Source organism: Tupaia chinensis, unplaced genomic scaffold (genome assembly GCF_000334495.1).
Source record: "Tupaia chinensis unplaced genomic scaffold, TupChi_1.0 Scaffold000101_1, whole genome shotgun sequence".
Taxonomy (NCBI): Eukaryota; Metazoa; Chordata; class Mammalia; order Scandentia; family Tupaiidae; genus Tupaia; species Tupaia belangeri.
The window spans coordinates 1,679,181-1,695,524 of record NW_006159565.1 but is presented as its reverse complement, the minus strand read 5'-3'; the positions used below and the strand labels follow the sequence as shown (position 1 = coordinate 1,695,524).

Here is a 16,344-nt window from a genome sequence, read left to right as displayed (position 1 = left end):
TGTCTGAATTTCCCCCTTTGATCAATACATCAGCCATCTTGGGTTAGAGCCGACCCTAATGACCTAGTTTTGATTTGACTACCTCTGTAAAGACACTTTCCCCAAATATGGTCACATTCTGAGTCCTGGGGGTTAGGACTCTGACATCTTTTTTTGGGAGGGGACACAACTGAACTCATACCATGTGTCTTCAAATCTTGTCAATTATGCCTCTTGAATATCACTCCCATTTGTCCCCCATCACCAATGCATCTTTGTCCACACCCACTTCGTCCTTCCCTGATGGCCTCCCGATTTCCTCTCCTGTTTCCAACCTGGCCTCTCTCAGTCTTCTAATGGCACAAACCTGACCATGTCAGTCTTGTGCTTCAAATGCTTGTGTGACTCCCTATTACTGTCAAGGTAAACATCTAAACTCCTTTATGGCTCTGTGCTCATGTCACTTTGATTGTAAGTGATAGAAACCCAACAGCTTAAGAAGAAAAGAAGGTTAATTAGCTTATGATGCCCAGAAGGGCAGGGATGGAGATGACTGGGGGACAGTGGGAACCAGGAACTTTAATGTTGTCAAGGTTGTTTGCTGTTTCTTCTCTTCATATTTCTCTGGGTGTCAGCTTCAGTTTCTCAGACAAGCTTCTCCACTTAGCAGGGGATATGGGTATTGAAGTTTTGGAGGGCATATTTTTTCTGATCCCTGACTGAAGAGGAACGGCTTCTTTCTAGGCTTTTGGCTCCAAAATGGAAAAGATACTAGGGAAGATTCTAATTGGCTTGGCATGAGTCACATCACTGTCTCCTAACCAACCACTATGGCTAAGGGGAGTGGCCTATACCCATACGTAAAAGATGGGATATCCCATTTGGAACATTGTTTACGGATGGGAAGTAGTGGGGGTTATCATAGACTTGACTCTTGGGTATTTACAAATGGACAATCATACCAATCTCCTACCAAATGTGGCATGTGATCTCGCAGCCATGGTGCCATGATCCACCAGCAAGCAGAGACTGGTTAGCCGCTGATCAAATCCCCATGCTCCCTGGGCACCTTGCAGTACATTTGTCATACTGTCTTGCAGTTGAGTGTGGCTTAATCACTGGTAAGTGATTTGTTATAACTTCTTACATATGAATCTCTTCCTCTTTTCCCTATCCACTGGCCAAGTGTAGGGGATTTTTAATCACTAGAAGAATGCAGGGCCCCCACAAGAAGGAGCTCAGGTCCTTGAATATGCACATTAATGGCCATCTGGTGATCAAGAACACATGCTTTGAATCTTGTCACATGAGCGAAGAATCTACTTGTATTATGTTACGCCACCTGAAATTGTGGGAGTCGCACACTGTAGCTAGTGTGACTCCAATGAATACAATGACCTCCTATGATCTGTCTGTTGTCTGAGATTTGCATCCTGCCTGGTTCTGCCACTTCCCGGATGTGTGACTTTTAGCAAGGACTTAACTGCCCTAAACTCAAGTTTACTCATCTCTAAAATGGACAGGTATGATAATGCCAACCACACAAAGTGGTGCTAAATATTTGGCTCTACCTGGTAGATTGTATTATTTGTTCACACTTCATTCTTTCCATCCTTGATATGGACACTTACATTTACAGGAACAGGATGCTATCCTGAGCCAGTTATGTTGGACTCAGCCATGGGATTTGTTTTGGCCAATGGAGGTCCAAGGTCAAGGGGCCACTACAGGTGAGATCTTCTTGTTGGTAGGGGCCCTTTGCAGAATCCCAAGGCAGTGCATGGCATCACCTGGTGAGACAGAGCAAGAGGAGAGCATGTGTGCCCCTGTGTCTACTTTTCTTATAAAGTTACCCAGGGTCAATTATTGGGGGTGGAGAGGACTGCAGGATCCCATCCTAATGACGTCATCCAATCCCAATTGCCTCCCAAAGGCCCTACCTTTCAGCATCATGTTTGGATTAGGTCTCCAGCCTCTCAACACCTGATGCCATGGCTCACCATATTTCAACACATGAGTTTCTGGAACACACATTCCACCATAGCCCACAGCTTTATTTTAATATCAACTGACAAACATACAATTATATCTCACTGTACTGTAGTGATGTGTTCACTGCTCACCCAAGGCAAGTTCTTTAAGGCTGCCTTGCCCATCTCTGTAAACCTGGTATCTGATAAGTTACCAGTATTAAGCTGTTGACTGAATGTTTCTCCATATGAAATGTGGGTGACAGATAATAATTGCCGAGTCTTGGGCTGATCAATTTACAAGGAACTCCCAAACCCAAAGCAATAGTATTTATAGGTATGGAGATCGGCAAGAATGGAACCCAGGCTTTGTTAGCCCTCTTTAGTGATACTAGATGTAACAGTCTTCAAAGGAAAGGTTAGGATCTAACCCTGTCCACCTGCCTGCTGTCACTCGCCCTTCCTTTAATGTGGTTTCGGCTTTGCCAAGGGAGAGCTATCCACTGGCGCCATGTCCCTTTGGCCTAACCAAATGGTTTTCCTTTGGACCCAGTGAGTCCTTCCTTCATGAAGTCTCAGGACTTTGCTGCCCTCTGGTGGTCAAGGAGAGCAGCTCTACATTAAATTTTTGGTGGATTTCTTTCTTTCTTGAAGGTTTTTGCTATAGGGCGCATGTGCTCTCCAGAAAGACAGAGAGAGAATCAGAGAGACAGAAAGCGAGAAATCACCCCCCTGGGGGGATGGCCACGCCGCAATCCCTTCTCCTCCATTCTCTTCTCGGGATCTTGGGCATGCACGCACATGCGCCTGGTCGTGAGTTTAAGTCACAAGGTCTGGCACTCGAACCGCTGTCGGCTACACAGGAGTTCAGCGACATAGCCATTAAGCTAAGTGCTGGTCCCAATTTTTGGTGGATTTCTGAAGAGATTCTGATAGCTTAGACACTTGTCTGGGACCAGCTGGTGGTGCAGTGGTAACACAATGCTGTTTAATGCTGGACTCACATGGGGAGGTTTGGGATTCACATTCCAGAATGTCCCTGTACAGACTGGGCATGTGTGCACACGCTTGTGATCAAGGCTGGCTGAGATGGGGATGAATCTCTGCGTGAAGATTCATGTCGGGGATACCTATCTTTTTACCTTTCTCTTCCTCTCTGTTTCTTTCTCTCTCCCATGGATGAAGTAAATAAACTTTAAAAAACAAAAGACTGGGCACCAGCAAACAGCGTCGATGGACTCCCACACAGTCGACTATGGTTCAAGTCCTGGACCCAGTGGCTTAAAACTTATGCAAGGTACATATGTGTGCATGCCCAAATCCCAAGAAGAGAATGAAAGAGAAGGGATTGTGGCATGGTCATTCTTTGTGGAGGGGGGGGAATGGTGATTTCTCACTTTCTGTCTCTCTGGTGAGTACGCACACCCTATAAGAAAAATCTCTTAAAAAAGAAAGCTGTGGGAATGCAGAGGACATGTAGCTGTCTGGGAGACAGAAAGGCCTTTCTGGATAAAGAATATTAGAATTAAACTGCCCATAACCTAATGCTTCAGTCAATAATAAACATTTATTATCTCACACAGTTTTGGAGAGTCAGGAATTTGGGAATAGGTTGGCTGGGGGGTTCTGGTTCAGAATCCCTCATTAGACTGCAGTTGGTAGTTGGTATCAGTCAGGGCTGTAGCCATCTGAAGGCTTCTGAGGCTGGAGCACTCATATCCACCATTGCTCACCGACACGGACAGCATGAGGATGCTGGCTTTTAGTGAATGCCTTAGTTTCTCACCTTGAGGACCTCTCTAGAGATGCGTACGTGTTCTTCAAACACAGCAGCTGGCTTGGATAGTGTAAGAGTAGAAACCGTATTTCTTTTCATTTAGCTCCAGAAATCAAAGTGTCATTTTGGCAATATTTACTGGTTAAACAAGTGTTGGCCCTATTCCACATGGGATGACACAGGGGCATGAAAACTAGGAGGTGTGAATCACTGGGTCCATCTTGGAGGTTGGCTACCACATAGATAACATCTTATCTGCGTCTTAGAGATTGAGTGGGAATTAGCCAGGTGAGAAGGGTTGGTGTTTTGGGTGAACTGAGTACCTTAAAATCCATGTGTTGAAGTCCTAAATCCCAATACCTCACAAGGTGACTGCACTTGGAGGTAAGACCTTTAAAAAAACATAGTTAAATGGGCTGGGCCCATTGCCTAGTGGTTAAAGGAATCAAATCAAACATGGCCAACCAAGTGGTTCAAATCCCAGCCCTGGCTGCTTGAACAACATGCCTGGTGTGAGCGTGTGTATGCCGAAAATCCTGACAGGGTGGCAAAATGGAGAAGAAATGGTGGCATGCCCATTCTCCAAAAGGGAGTGCTCCCCCCCCCCTTCCACCTGTCTCTCTGGCAAGAGCATGTACCCTCTGGCAAAATTTAAATTAAGATACAAAGCAGTGGGAACCAGCAGTTAGTGTAATGACTATGTCGCTGGACTCCCCCGTAGTCGACTGCGGTTCACATCCTGGAGCCGGTGGCTTAAAACCCATGCCGGGCGTGTGTGCGTGCGTGCCCAAGATCCCGAGAGGAGAATGGAGGCGAAGGGATTGCGGCGTGGCCATCCTCTCTGGGGGGTGATTTCTCGCTTTCTGTCTCTCTGTCTCTGTCTGTCTGGTGAGCACATGCACCCTATAGTGAAAAACCTCTCGAAAAAAAAAAAGATACAAAGCAGTGATTAAGTTAAAATGAGGCCATTGGGGGAGTCCTAATTTAGTCTGACTGGTGTCTTTATAAGAAAACTGGACACACAGACACCAGGGAAGTGCATGCACCAAGGAAAGGCCAGGCAGAGACATGAGTGTCTAGAAAGTGGCCATTTGCAAGCCAAGTGGGGAGGCCTCAGAAGAAACCAAATCTGCTAACAACTTGATCTTGAACTTCTGCCCTTCAGAAAATAAATTTCTGTTGTTGGAGCCACCCAGCCTGTTATGGAAGTATGAGCAACACCTAATACAGTTGGGAAAGGTGTTTCAAGGCAGAAGGACTGGCCCAAGCAAAGATATAAAGATGGTATTGCTACATTCTGAAGAGAAGAGGCCAGCGATTTTTTTCTACGAAGGGCCAGATAATGAATATCTTAGGATTTGGGGCTATAAAGTCTCTGTTGCACGAAAGCAGTCATATACAATGTGTAAAATCAAATGAGTTCAGTTGTGTTTCAATAAAACTTTATTTCAAAAACAGATAGCAGGGGGCCAGCAAGTGGCATAGCGGACTCCCATACGGCTGACCATAGTTAAAATTCTGACCTGTGGCTTCAAAGTCATGCTGGGTGCATGTGCGTATGTGCCCAAAATCCCAAGAGGAGAATGGAGAAGAGATTGTGGTGTGGCCATCCCCCCTCAGGGGTGATTTCTCACTTTCTTTCTCTTTCTCTCTCTGTCTCTCTGGCAAGCGCATGCACCCTATAACAAAAATCTCTCTTAAAAAAAAATAAAAAAGACAGCAGACTGGATCTGGCCCACAGACTAGATTGCTGCCTCTTCTGAAGAGGGGTATAGAAGAGCAGGAGTATGAAAGAGTGAGGGAGATGACCTGGGGCATGGTGAGGAATACCTTAGGTTGAAAACCCAGACCTAAACCCAGGCTCTTCTTCCAGCTCTGATAGTGGTCCCTTCAAAGTTCATGTGCTCCAGAATCAAAGTATCTGAGCACGTCATTTGGCTACAGCCTCCCACGGCAGAGTGGGTGAGAAAGTTGCGTGTGCCTGTAAAGGTTCCTGGGTGTGTTATTTAATCACATAGTACTGAACTCAGTCCTAGGCTTGACCTCTCTGAGTCTCTATTTCTTCATCTGAGTCATCTCTGTGACCTAGGTAAAGACAAGCACAGGGTCTGACATACAGTGGTTGGTCAATTAATGTCTGTCCCTTCTCCCTTTCCCCATTGCCAATAAAAGGTCATTACTAAAAAGCATTTGTGCCCCAATAGCTGTCAAGAATGGGTTTCACTCTCAGGGTTTGACATCTGTGTACGGATATCCTAGGCCAAGTGAATTCGAGCATAGACCGCAAGCAGCGGGGTGCAAAAGCACTTTTGTGAGAAGCATTTCTCAAAGGTAGAAACCCTAAGAGGCAGGTGCCAAAATGAACTCTTTAGGACAAGAGCTTCTTTTAAACAATAACCAGGACAGTGGCTAGGCCAGAGCTCCAGAGTTGACATGACCCTGTTTTGCATGGTTTTAAACAGACAAGTGCTATGATCCGACTTGCCTTGTAAAACTCTTGGTGGCGAGCAGATTGTAGTGGAGAGAGAGCATGCTGCCCTTGTCCCTTTCCAATGTCTTAGATTTTAATAAATTGGGGGTACAATTCGGTCCAAATATGGTCTACTCAAGAGCTAATGGAAGTGGAGCCGAAACACAGCCCAGCCAACAGAGAGAGCACAGAACCCACAAGTGGGACAGGGACTTGGCCCTGGCCTCGCCCCTCCGGCCGAGCTCCTCCCCTTGAGCTACAGACCGGGGTGAGCCCAAGTCTGGCTCTAGGAAACCTGCCCCAGTCCTTCCCTGGAAACCCGCTCTTATCCTCGAGATCCCGCCCCTTTGGGGCCTCGTCCCCGTCCATTGGGCGGCCGGTAGGAGGCGCCAGCGCACAGCCCGCCTCTTCTTCTCGGCCAGCCCGGCACCTTCATTTGAGGGCCTGCCCGCTCGCTCTTCGTTTCTGCCTACTGGACGTCGAGTTGGCAGCTAGCGGCCCGCTTCTTCTCGCCCCGCCCCTCCACCCGAGGCCCCGCCCACTCGACAAGGCCCCACGAGGTCCCGCCCTGTCCGTTGGGTGCCAGCAGGAGGCGCCGCGGGGCGCGCGGGACCCGGGCACCGGCTCGGGCTAACGGCGGGTGCGAGAGCCGCGCGGGCTCGCGGCGGCGACAGCCGGCTGCGCTGGAGGTGAGTGCGGCGTACGCGAGGAGTTGCCCTGGAGGCCGGGGTCGGCAGGACGGTGTTGCTCTGAGCATCTAGGGGCTCTGGGGCGCGGGGGGGGGGCCCGTGGGGCGCGCTCGGGTCATCTGCCTAGCCACGGATCAGGGTACGGAGAGCAGGCTTGTTCTGTTGCCATGGACACAAGCCGGTTCTCGGGCCCAGCGCGACCTTGGGGGGCGGCACTCTAAGGCGGGTGAGCGCGGGCGAGGGCGCCCAACCCGCGGGGCTCCAGGGTCTGCTTGGCCGCCGAGCCCTACGGGCCCAAGAACCTGGCTCTCGGTTCCGGTTTTGAGCCCCCTACTCAACTGGATTTCCAGCCCTTAGTTTCCCTGGCAGTTCCCTGGCGGGGTAGCAGGGGTCCGCGCGCTCTCCCACCCATATCAGTGTGACGCCCCCCGCCCACGGTTTTCCCGTTCAGACGGCAGCACGTTCACCATTCGTGTGCCAGCTAAAAGCATTGTTTTCCAGCTATTTCTGTACCACTTCCAGCCCCTCAACAAATACCGCATCTAAGAAAGCAGATGCTGAGCCCAACTCCTGGAGTCCTGCAGAAGGACCTGGTTTATTTCTCACCAGGGAGCTGGTCGGTGGGGCCCTGAGGGCTGCAGACCTGCCTGCTCAACCTACGTTGCCCTGTGGAGTGTTTGGTTAATCTGAATTGCCGAAAAGAATTTGATTACCAGTGTCTCCGGTTAGCATGGGACACCTCTTGTGCATTCCAGAGAGGAGCCACCAGTCTTTAATTCCACTAGGGGAAAAGTCAGTCCCTTCTCAAGAGGCTAGCATGTTGGAATTAAAACTGATTAAATTATGTTTGTATTTAAAAGTACGGCTCTGGCTGAAGCTGTAAAGATAGAAGTGGGAGGAGGTTTAGCAGAGTGTGCAAAAACTACTCTCCTTTTCTCCTCCTGGTGGAATGATCATAGTTCCACGTCGTCCTGTTGGAACCCAGATGTCCCTCCACCCATGTTGTCAGCCGACACTGACCTCACCCACCACCCGTTGCTGGGACATGAGCTTGTTTTCATCAGAAATTGGACTCTTCCTTGAGAACAAGAGAAAAACATTCTCTAAGAGCAGCAACAGCAAGCGTCCCACACCCTTGCTCTCTGGGCCAGAGCTTTCTCCAAGTGTTTGTGTGACAGAGCAGAGAATTGAGGAGAAAAGGAAAAGACAGGTCATACTTCCAAAAAAACAGATCTGGTTACCCAGGGTGTGCTCCGCTCCCTAGGGTTTTCCTGCACTCCTCTTGGCCTTTTTGAAAACAACTCCATCCCATTTTGACAAATGACTGACCTGTATATGCAGTCTGTGATTCGGAAGAAAAGTGGCATGTGAGCAAGGGGCTTACTTTCTGAAATGCCTGTAGGGAGAATGACTATAAGGAGAAAGAGATATGGTTTTGTGTTAACAGAGACTTTGGGGGACTTAAGAGGGAAAGAAATGAATCACATTCTCTCGTTTATGTTCTCTCTCTTTTTTTCATGATAGCGCTAACTCTGCCTTAGAACAAGAAGCTGCTGGAAAAGAGGGAGGGGCACTCATAAAGTCCAAATTCCAGGGCCCTGGAGGGGCTCTAATGGTTACGTATTTGTAATTTTCTATTTCTTTTTTATTAGATTAGAATTGTCTAAGCATCTGACCTTAGAAAATCTGCATCCGCCCTTGGATGCAAGATATCAGTTCACTTCTTCATTGTATCCGGGGGCCTTTTAAACCTTAGTATTTACTTCATGATGTTTTCACTGCCTAGAGATGGCTTCTGAAGTTTTTTGGTGTCACATTTAAACTTACATAAAGACATCATCTGTGGAGGCAGAGGCTTTCTTGTCTGGTGATAGAGGTTGTACCCCTGACCACTCTATGGATGTGGCTCGAGACCCTGGGTAGCCTCCAGAAATGGCGGCTGCACTAGGAGAAGGCGGCCAGTTAAGCCAGGTGTTTGTGAAGGGTCTGGCCCTCTGAGAATGAGTGCTGGCCCTGAGGCTTCTGAGCAAGGAGTGTGCCTTGAGAGGCACACTTGGGGAATTCGTGAGCAAGGTTGTGTAACTCAGAGTTGGCTAGTGAGTGCTAACGTGAGAGGCTGTTGGCAGGGGTTTGTCCTCTTGATTCCATGGACTCACTGTGAAATGATCACAGAAGGCTCAGGTCAGAATCAGGAGTGATCTGCAGCTGCTGGTGTGCAAATGCAGTCACAGCGTTGTGACCTGAGTACTGACTGAAAGTGCTTTTTTGTTTAAGAATGATTTATTTAATTTATTTTTGTTATTACTATTTTTAACTTGCTTTAGAGCACTCACCAGAGAGAAAGAGTAAGAGAAAGTGAGAAAGCAAACTGCCAGGTCTGGGACTGGAAATGCAGTCAGCCATGTGGGAGTCCAGCTCCTTAATGACCATGCCACCTGCCAACCCCTGAAAATGCTTTTGTTGTCAATTAAATCAAGATCTTTGGTCCATGGGAACCAGCAGTTAGCGTAATAGCTATGTTGCTGGACTCCCACGTAGTCGACCGTGGTTCGTGTCCCGGACCCGGTGGCTTAAAACTCACGCCGGGCGCGTGTGCATGCGTGCCCAAGATCCTGAGAGGAGAATGGAGGAGAAGGGATTGCAGCATGACCATCCCCCCTGGGGGGTGATTTCTCGCTTTCTATCTCTATGTCTCTCTCTGTCTGGCAAGCGCACGCGCCCTATAGCAAAAACCTCTCCCCCCCCCAAAAAAAAAAAATCTTTCCTCCATGAGGAGAAGCCATTGGCAGCACCAGGTTTCTTACAATTTGACAAAGACTTTTGTCATGCATTTCTCGGGAAAAGAAGCAATGTCTTAAGTTGTTATTTTTTTATAGCTGGGCTCTCTGACCCTTAAGAACACCTCATGCACACATTCTGCTCACCAGCAGGAACTAGAATCATGTTACACCTAGCCGTTTTAAAGCAAGGTCTAGTCTGTAGAAAGCCAGAGCATCATGGCTATAGGCTGGCCCCATAGCCTAGTGGTTAAGGGAGCAGGAGCCCACAGAGTTGACTGTGGTTCAAATCTCAGCTCTGGTGGCTTGAAAAACACACCTGGCACATTTGTGTGCTTGGCCAAAATCCTGAAAAGATGGAGGAATGGAGGAGGAGGGACTGTGGCATGACCATGCTCTATTACATGCTTTCTATCACCCCTTTTCTCTCTTTGTCTCTCTCTGGTTGTTGCATGCACCCTCTGGCAATTAAAAAAGAAAAAGAAAAAGAAAAAGAAAAAGAAAAAAGAAAGGTTCTGCAGTGGTAAATGCTCATCTCTCCCCTAGGGCGGACATTAGGGTTCAGAACCCAGTCTTTGGCATGTGAAGCAATTGGAAGCATTTTTTGAAGAGCTCAAGGTCCTCTGGGAATATATGTAGCTGATAGCCTGGGCTGATTCTGCAGGAGTTGGATGGTAACTGCTCTTTGGCATGATAGCCCTGGTAGACTGAGAGGCCTCAGAGAATAGGACTAAAGCTTAGGTGGGCAGCTGGAAAGAAATCCGACTCACAGTATCAGCTTTGGAGGCCTGGACAGTGTCACTGTTTAGTCTCTTAAGGGTCAACATGGCTCCTTTCCTTTTCAGGGGCTCTAAGCAGCCACGTTCCTTTCCAAAAGCCTTTTCTGGTGTCCACAGAACCATAAGTGAGTCAAGACTGGAGGGCGCTAATCGACTCCAGCTGAGTTTAGTGCTGACCTGAGTCTCAGTGGCAGGTGCCCAGTATTCCTTCGTGGGGACCTAGGCTACTCTTTCCAGAGCCTTTTAGAAAATAGACTTTTCTCCTGACTCATGAGTCTGCTTTTGACTTTGGTGGGAGCATGAGCACAGAAGTGGGGTAGCAGGATGCGTGCATGGTGTTCAGTGTCCCACTGCCTGTGGCAGAGGCCTCAGTCTTAGTGAAGCCGAGGACTGCCTGCCCTCTGCCCTTCTGTCACAGATTTGTTGGGGAGATTGTCTAGGACTCTTAAGCCCTTTAGAGCATGAGGGACAGTAGAGTTATGATTTCATGGCACCACCAAAGCTTCCCAGGGCTGTTTTCTGATTTCCCTGGGAAGATTGCATCTCTCTGGCCTGGGGTGGGCCGAGTGCCTGGCTGGATGAGGTGGGAGGAATGCACGCATTCCAGTCATGCCTCCCCTGGTTCTGGAAGAGCCCTTTGTGGCTACTCTGGTTGTGTAGACATGCTAACACTGCCCTCCCACTGAAGCGTCTCCTCCAAAGTAGAGCCAGGCTCTTGCATAGCCATCAAAGAGTCGCAGTTTCTCAGGATTTGTGCTTTGAAAGTTTGGTTGATTTTTTTTTTCCTTTGGTAGCTTTTTTTTTTTTTTTTGAGAGGTTTTTGCTATAGGGCGCGTGCGCTCGCCAGACAGAGAGAGAGAGAGAGACAGAGACAGAAAGTGAGAAATCACCCCCAGGGGGGATGGCCACACCACAATCCCTTCTCCTCCATTCTCCTCTCAGGATCTTGGGCATGCACGCACATGCGCCCGGCATGAGTTTAAGCCACTGGGTCCAGGACTCAAACCGCGGTCGACTACGTGGGAGTCCAGCGACATAGCCATTACACTAACTGCTGGTCCCTCCTTTGGTAGCTTTTTATTCTGTTAATTGCTTATTATTCTGGCTATGACTTTGCCTACTTCCCTAGTTCCCCAGTTGTGCTTGTGATGGATTTTCCATATTATAGACCGCCGTGTAGGAGAAAAGCAGGCCTTCGCTCCCAGGTGTTTATTGCTTCCCTTGAGCTGGGATAGTGCTTGGTGCACACCCTGGTGGAACGGAGCCGGGTGCTGAGCTTCTGCACTGAGCACGGCCTCCACTGGCTGCCAGTCACTGGGTCTGCACACCTACCACACTTGGCAGAAACACAAGCATCCAGCAGAGTATGTTTTACCTGTGGTGACTCCCATCGTGCTTCTTAGTAGTATGTTTCCTGGAAGGGTGCGTCCACCTACTTGAACTTCTCTATCCCTGGCTGTCCTTAGCTCTGGTGCTCTGTTGGGACTGGGCCTAGGGAAGGTCTTCTGGGGCCCGGGATGCTGAAGCCCCTCAGGCCTCACTCACACTAGCTACTTATGCTAGTTGGTGTTGACTTGTCTTACTCTTTTCTCCCAGACCACAGCCTTCTCCCATCCTGCGGCTGCAGCCCCCGGTCCCTGTCCATGAAGACTCGCCCACCATGTTTTATGGGACTCACTTCATCATGTCGCCACCCACCAAGAGCAAGCTGAAGCGGCAGAGCCAGCTGCTGTCCAGTGTGCTGTCCCGGACGCTGAGCTACAAGTACCGGGATCTGGATGCCACCTTCTCCAGCCTGGGTGCCAGTGATGACCCCGCAGAGCTCTCCACCCAGCTCTCAGCTCCTGGGGTCCTGAAGGTCTTTGGAGACAGTGTCTCCACAGGCACTCACTACAAGAGCGTCTTGGCCACCGGCGCCTCCAGTGCTCAGGAGCTGGTAAAGGAGGCGCTGGAGCGTTATGCCCTGGACCCTGCATGTGCCAGGCAGTATGTGCTGTGTGACGTGGTGGGCCAGGCTGGGGGCTCTGGGCAGCGGTGGCAGGCCCAGTGCTTCCGGGTATTTGGGGATAATGAGAAGCCCCTTTTGATCCAAGAATTGTGGAAGCCTCGAGAAGGTTTGTCCCGGAGGTTTGAGCTGAGAAAGAAGTCAGATGTGGAAGAGCTGGCAGCCAAGGACGTGGACACCACCACAGCAGGTGAGGGTGGATGGTTTAGAAGTTGCAAGTTGAGTGCACAGATGCCCGGTTGGGAGGAAGGGAGAAGTAAGAGATGGGGGTGTTCAGGGAACATGTGAAGGTGAGGTAACTTGGTGGGGGGGCAGTAGGAGCTGAAGAGCGCCTGTTAAATTCACCGTGTAGCCAGTGGTGAGATGGATCTTGTATGGCTGACTGCCTGTGGCTTGAAAAACATGCTGGGCACGTGTGCCCAAAATCTCAAGAGGAGAATGGGGAAGAAGGGATTGTAGTGTGGCCATCCCATCTGGGGGGTGCTTTCTTACTCCTGTCTCTTTTTAGTGAACATTTTATAGCAAATTTAAAAGTGAAAATTAAAATTAAAAAAATTACCGTTAACCTGAGCTGTCTGGGAAATTGCAGTTGAGACTACAAGTGCCTGCCAGTGTTTTTTAGTGGCTCTTAATATATCCTTACAGGGATGGGCAGTTGGCGTAATGGCTATGTTACTGGACTCCCATGTAGTCAACTGTGGTTTGAGTCCCGGACCCAGTGGCTTAAACTCATGCCAGGCACATGTGCATGTGTGCCCAAGATCCCAAGAGGAGAATGGAAGAGAAGGGACTGTGGCATGGCCATCCCTCCTGGGAGGTGATTTCTTGCTTTCTGTCTCTCTGTCTCTCTGTCTTTCTGACCAGTGAATACACCCTATAGCAAAAACCTCTCCAGAAAAAAATTTAAAAAAATATATATCCTTACAGTAATTTAGGCCAAATCTGTGCTTTGACTGAGTCAGATCACTGCCCAGCTCTTTAGCAGTCATCTCATCACACAGAGAACCACGCACACCCTTTTTAAACACAGGGTTACAGAGGTTACCCAGAGTCTCTTCATATTGAAATGTGGTGTGAATTTTAAGGGCAATCAAATTAAATGACAATGGAAGAATTTCACCAGCCAACACCTGTCTGGCACTGCTAGGCTGCACAATTTCTAGGGGCGACAGGGTACACTTGGCTGTGCAGCAGGTCTGTGGCTGCTGGGTTAGTGGAGGCTGTTCTTGAAGAAGGCTCGGCCTGGAGGCAGTGGATTCTTGGCTCGGCCTGGAGGCAGTGGATTCTTGTCCTGTCCAGTGAGGGCTGGAACAGGGGCAGTTCTCAGAGCTGCCCTAGGTGTGAGAGCCCCGCCGCCTGGGCCTGGTGGAAAGAAGTTGTTTAGGTGCACAGAGTAGAAAATATTTTTTCCAAATCCAAAGATATTCTTAATTCTATTTCAGATCTTATTCAACTTTTTCTTAATTTCCCATAACAATGAGTGCTTTGCACAGAAAGTGAACTTATTAATAGTTTATCCTGTCCAGAGCAAGAAGGATGCTCAGGGGCCCAAGGAGACCTAGCCTTTGATTTCATGGTGCTGCAGGATGGACAGGGGCCTTGAGTCCTTGCTGACGTCTTGCGTATGTCCTTCAAGGTGCTGTGACTGTTCATGTCCTCTAGTTTTGCTCCCAGGGGGACCCCATCTTGCTCTTTTGTGTCACTGAATGAAGTCAGGCATGTGACAGAGCAACCCTGGGTCACATAGCTTTGGGGTGCCATGGCTGGTTAGGCAGCAGTGCCTCTGCTTATTACTCCATCTCTTTTGGTCTCAGTTTCCTGATTTGGAGAATGGGGATAACAGCCAGTCACAGCAGGGTTGGGGAAGTAACTGGCCAAGCGCACCTACTGCGACGCATGCTGCAGTGCCCAGGAAGTCGTAGCTGTGTAACATTACTGCTGTTATTCATGCTGTGTGCATATAGACAGCAGCCCTCCAAGGTTGGGGTGGGCATGGGCAGTGGAGTGGCCCATCTGATAGGGAGAAGTGTTTTGTCACTGATGTGGTTTAGAATTGCTGGCATGTGGTGATAATAAAAAGCAGACCAACTTGCAGTGGCATTTATTATTGCTTTTAGTCTCCTCAGACAAGCACCCCTTGATTTTCTTACATGGGAGACCCCCTCTTGACCCCACAGGTCTGGTCATGGAGTCTTCGTTTTCATCCTGATCCTCCTTGTCACAGTGCAGAGCACTTTGGCCCCTTCCACTCCTCATTCTAACAGACCTCCCGCGAGGTCAAGAAAACCTGCCAAGGGGAGAGGTGGTGTACTTGAATGACATTAATATTCTGCACAGTGACAAAGAGTCTCTCATCTCACATCTTTGTGAGATGCAGAATTCAATTTATTCTTCTGATCAATGTTTCCAGATGAAAGAACAAGTGGGATGGGCCTGGGAGGCTGGGGCTGCTGCTATGTGGCCCCATGCCTGGCCTGGCTGGTCCTGAGGTCCTGTGCTGTGTCACCTGGATAAGGCGGAGCCCTTGGAAAGCCTACTCTGCTCACCCAGTTGGCAAGTGGTTGCTGGTATGGGGCAGTAGGCCCACACTTCCCATAGCAGGAAACGGGAGTTAGTTTATGTTCTGCAACCCTTTGTAGAGTTGTTTGTCAAAGCAAGAGAAGGTTCCACTGCTCATGGCCTACTTCACTTGGGTTATGGTTTTCAAATAAAGAGTCCATTAAGCTGAAAGTCTTACTGACACACTTGTCTGGGTTGGGGCGGGTTGTATTACCTGCCCAGTGCAGGCTCCTGGGCCCCAGGGAGCTGTCCTTCCTTGCTGACCTTCTTCTCTGACTGTGGCCAGGCACTCCTGTGCCTCTCAGCCAGTCCGTTGACCTTGCCAGTGAATAAGGTTTGTGGAGGCTGCTGGGTGAGTGGAGACAGACTGGCTGTCACGGGCATGCACACCTGCTCTCAGTCATTACGGAACGCTTATTGAGCCCTTCTTTGAGCCGGGTAGAAGACTAGGCCCTGGCATAGACAAACAGGTAAGCCAGGCTCAACACAGTCCAGGTTAGCTGCAGATGACCCTGCAGACAGATGCAGCCTGCTCCAAACTAGGGCCCATGGGGAGGCAGAACTGAGGGCAGAGTGCGGCTTCTAGAACCCTGGAGTTACAGTCTGCGTCTGGCTATTCTGATGACATAGATAGGTGATATAAAAATGTCCACACAGGACCCACTCCAGTGGCACACACACTAAGATGCTTGTTGTGCAGGCTGGGACCACATGGGAGGCCCAGGTTTGATTTGGCTCTCCCTCACAGGCTGGTATGGTGGATGTGCCTGTAATCCCAGTAACTGGGGAGGCTGAGACACACAGACTGAGACAGCAAGACCCCGTCCAGAAAAAAAGAAAAAGGGAGGAAAATATGCAACACACACACACAGTCTCACACTTCAAATGTCCCCTGAATAAATGACCTGGCATAGGCTTTCTTGGAGATCTGGAGGTGGCATGACACATTCCTTTGCCCCACTCCTAGGAGTTTTCTTTTGTCATCCTGCCAGGGAAGGTGCAGAGCCATCACTGAGGCTTCACCCTCCCTGTGAAGGCCAGCTGCCAGGCGGCGCTTGGTGTCTCCCTTCCTCCCACCTCTACTAGGAACCACTAAAGAAAGGCTGGAGTCACTGTGATGAGGAGGTGACAAGAGTGAGGAGTTGTCACTCTGGTGCTTGGTGACTTTCAGCATCCACCTCAAGTAGAAGAAGGATTGAAACTCCCCATCTTTCTCCAGGGGGCTTTCCCAGGATTCGTGACACCCTTGGCCGAGTCCTCTGCCTTGCACAGTGGAGGGGAGCCTTGCACCTACCGGGCAGCCTGTCTCTTCTGAGCCTCCGGGGATGCTGATAGGGTC

The 16,344-nt window shown here is 49.4% G+C and overlaps 1 protein-coding gene across 5 annotated transcripts in view; it reads left to right on the top strand.

Annotated features, from left to right (window-relative positions):
* RADIL (Rap associating with DIL domain) overlaps positions 1-16,344 on the top strand; it is a 115,091-nt gene that overhangs the window by 32,110 nt on the left and 66,637 nt on the right. Inside the window, exons 1-2 of one of the 5 annotated variants that reach the window (XM_014585958.2) lie at positions 6,820-6,885; positions 12,038-12,636. In XM_014585958.2, the coding sequence (XP_014441444.1) occupies positions 12,102-12,636 (535 nt within the window). In that variant the 5' untranslated portion in view covers positions 6,820-6,885; positions 12,038-12,101. Of the gene's footprint in view, positions 1-6,819; positions 6,886-7,000; positions 7,025-8,415; positions 8,501-12,037; positions 12,637-16,344 lie in introns of those variants that run through there. The other 4 variants (XM_027769991.1, XM_027769990.1, XM_006143604.3 and 1 more) reach the window with 4 other exon arrangements.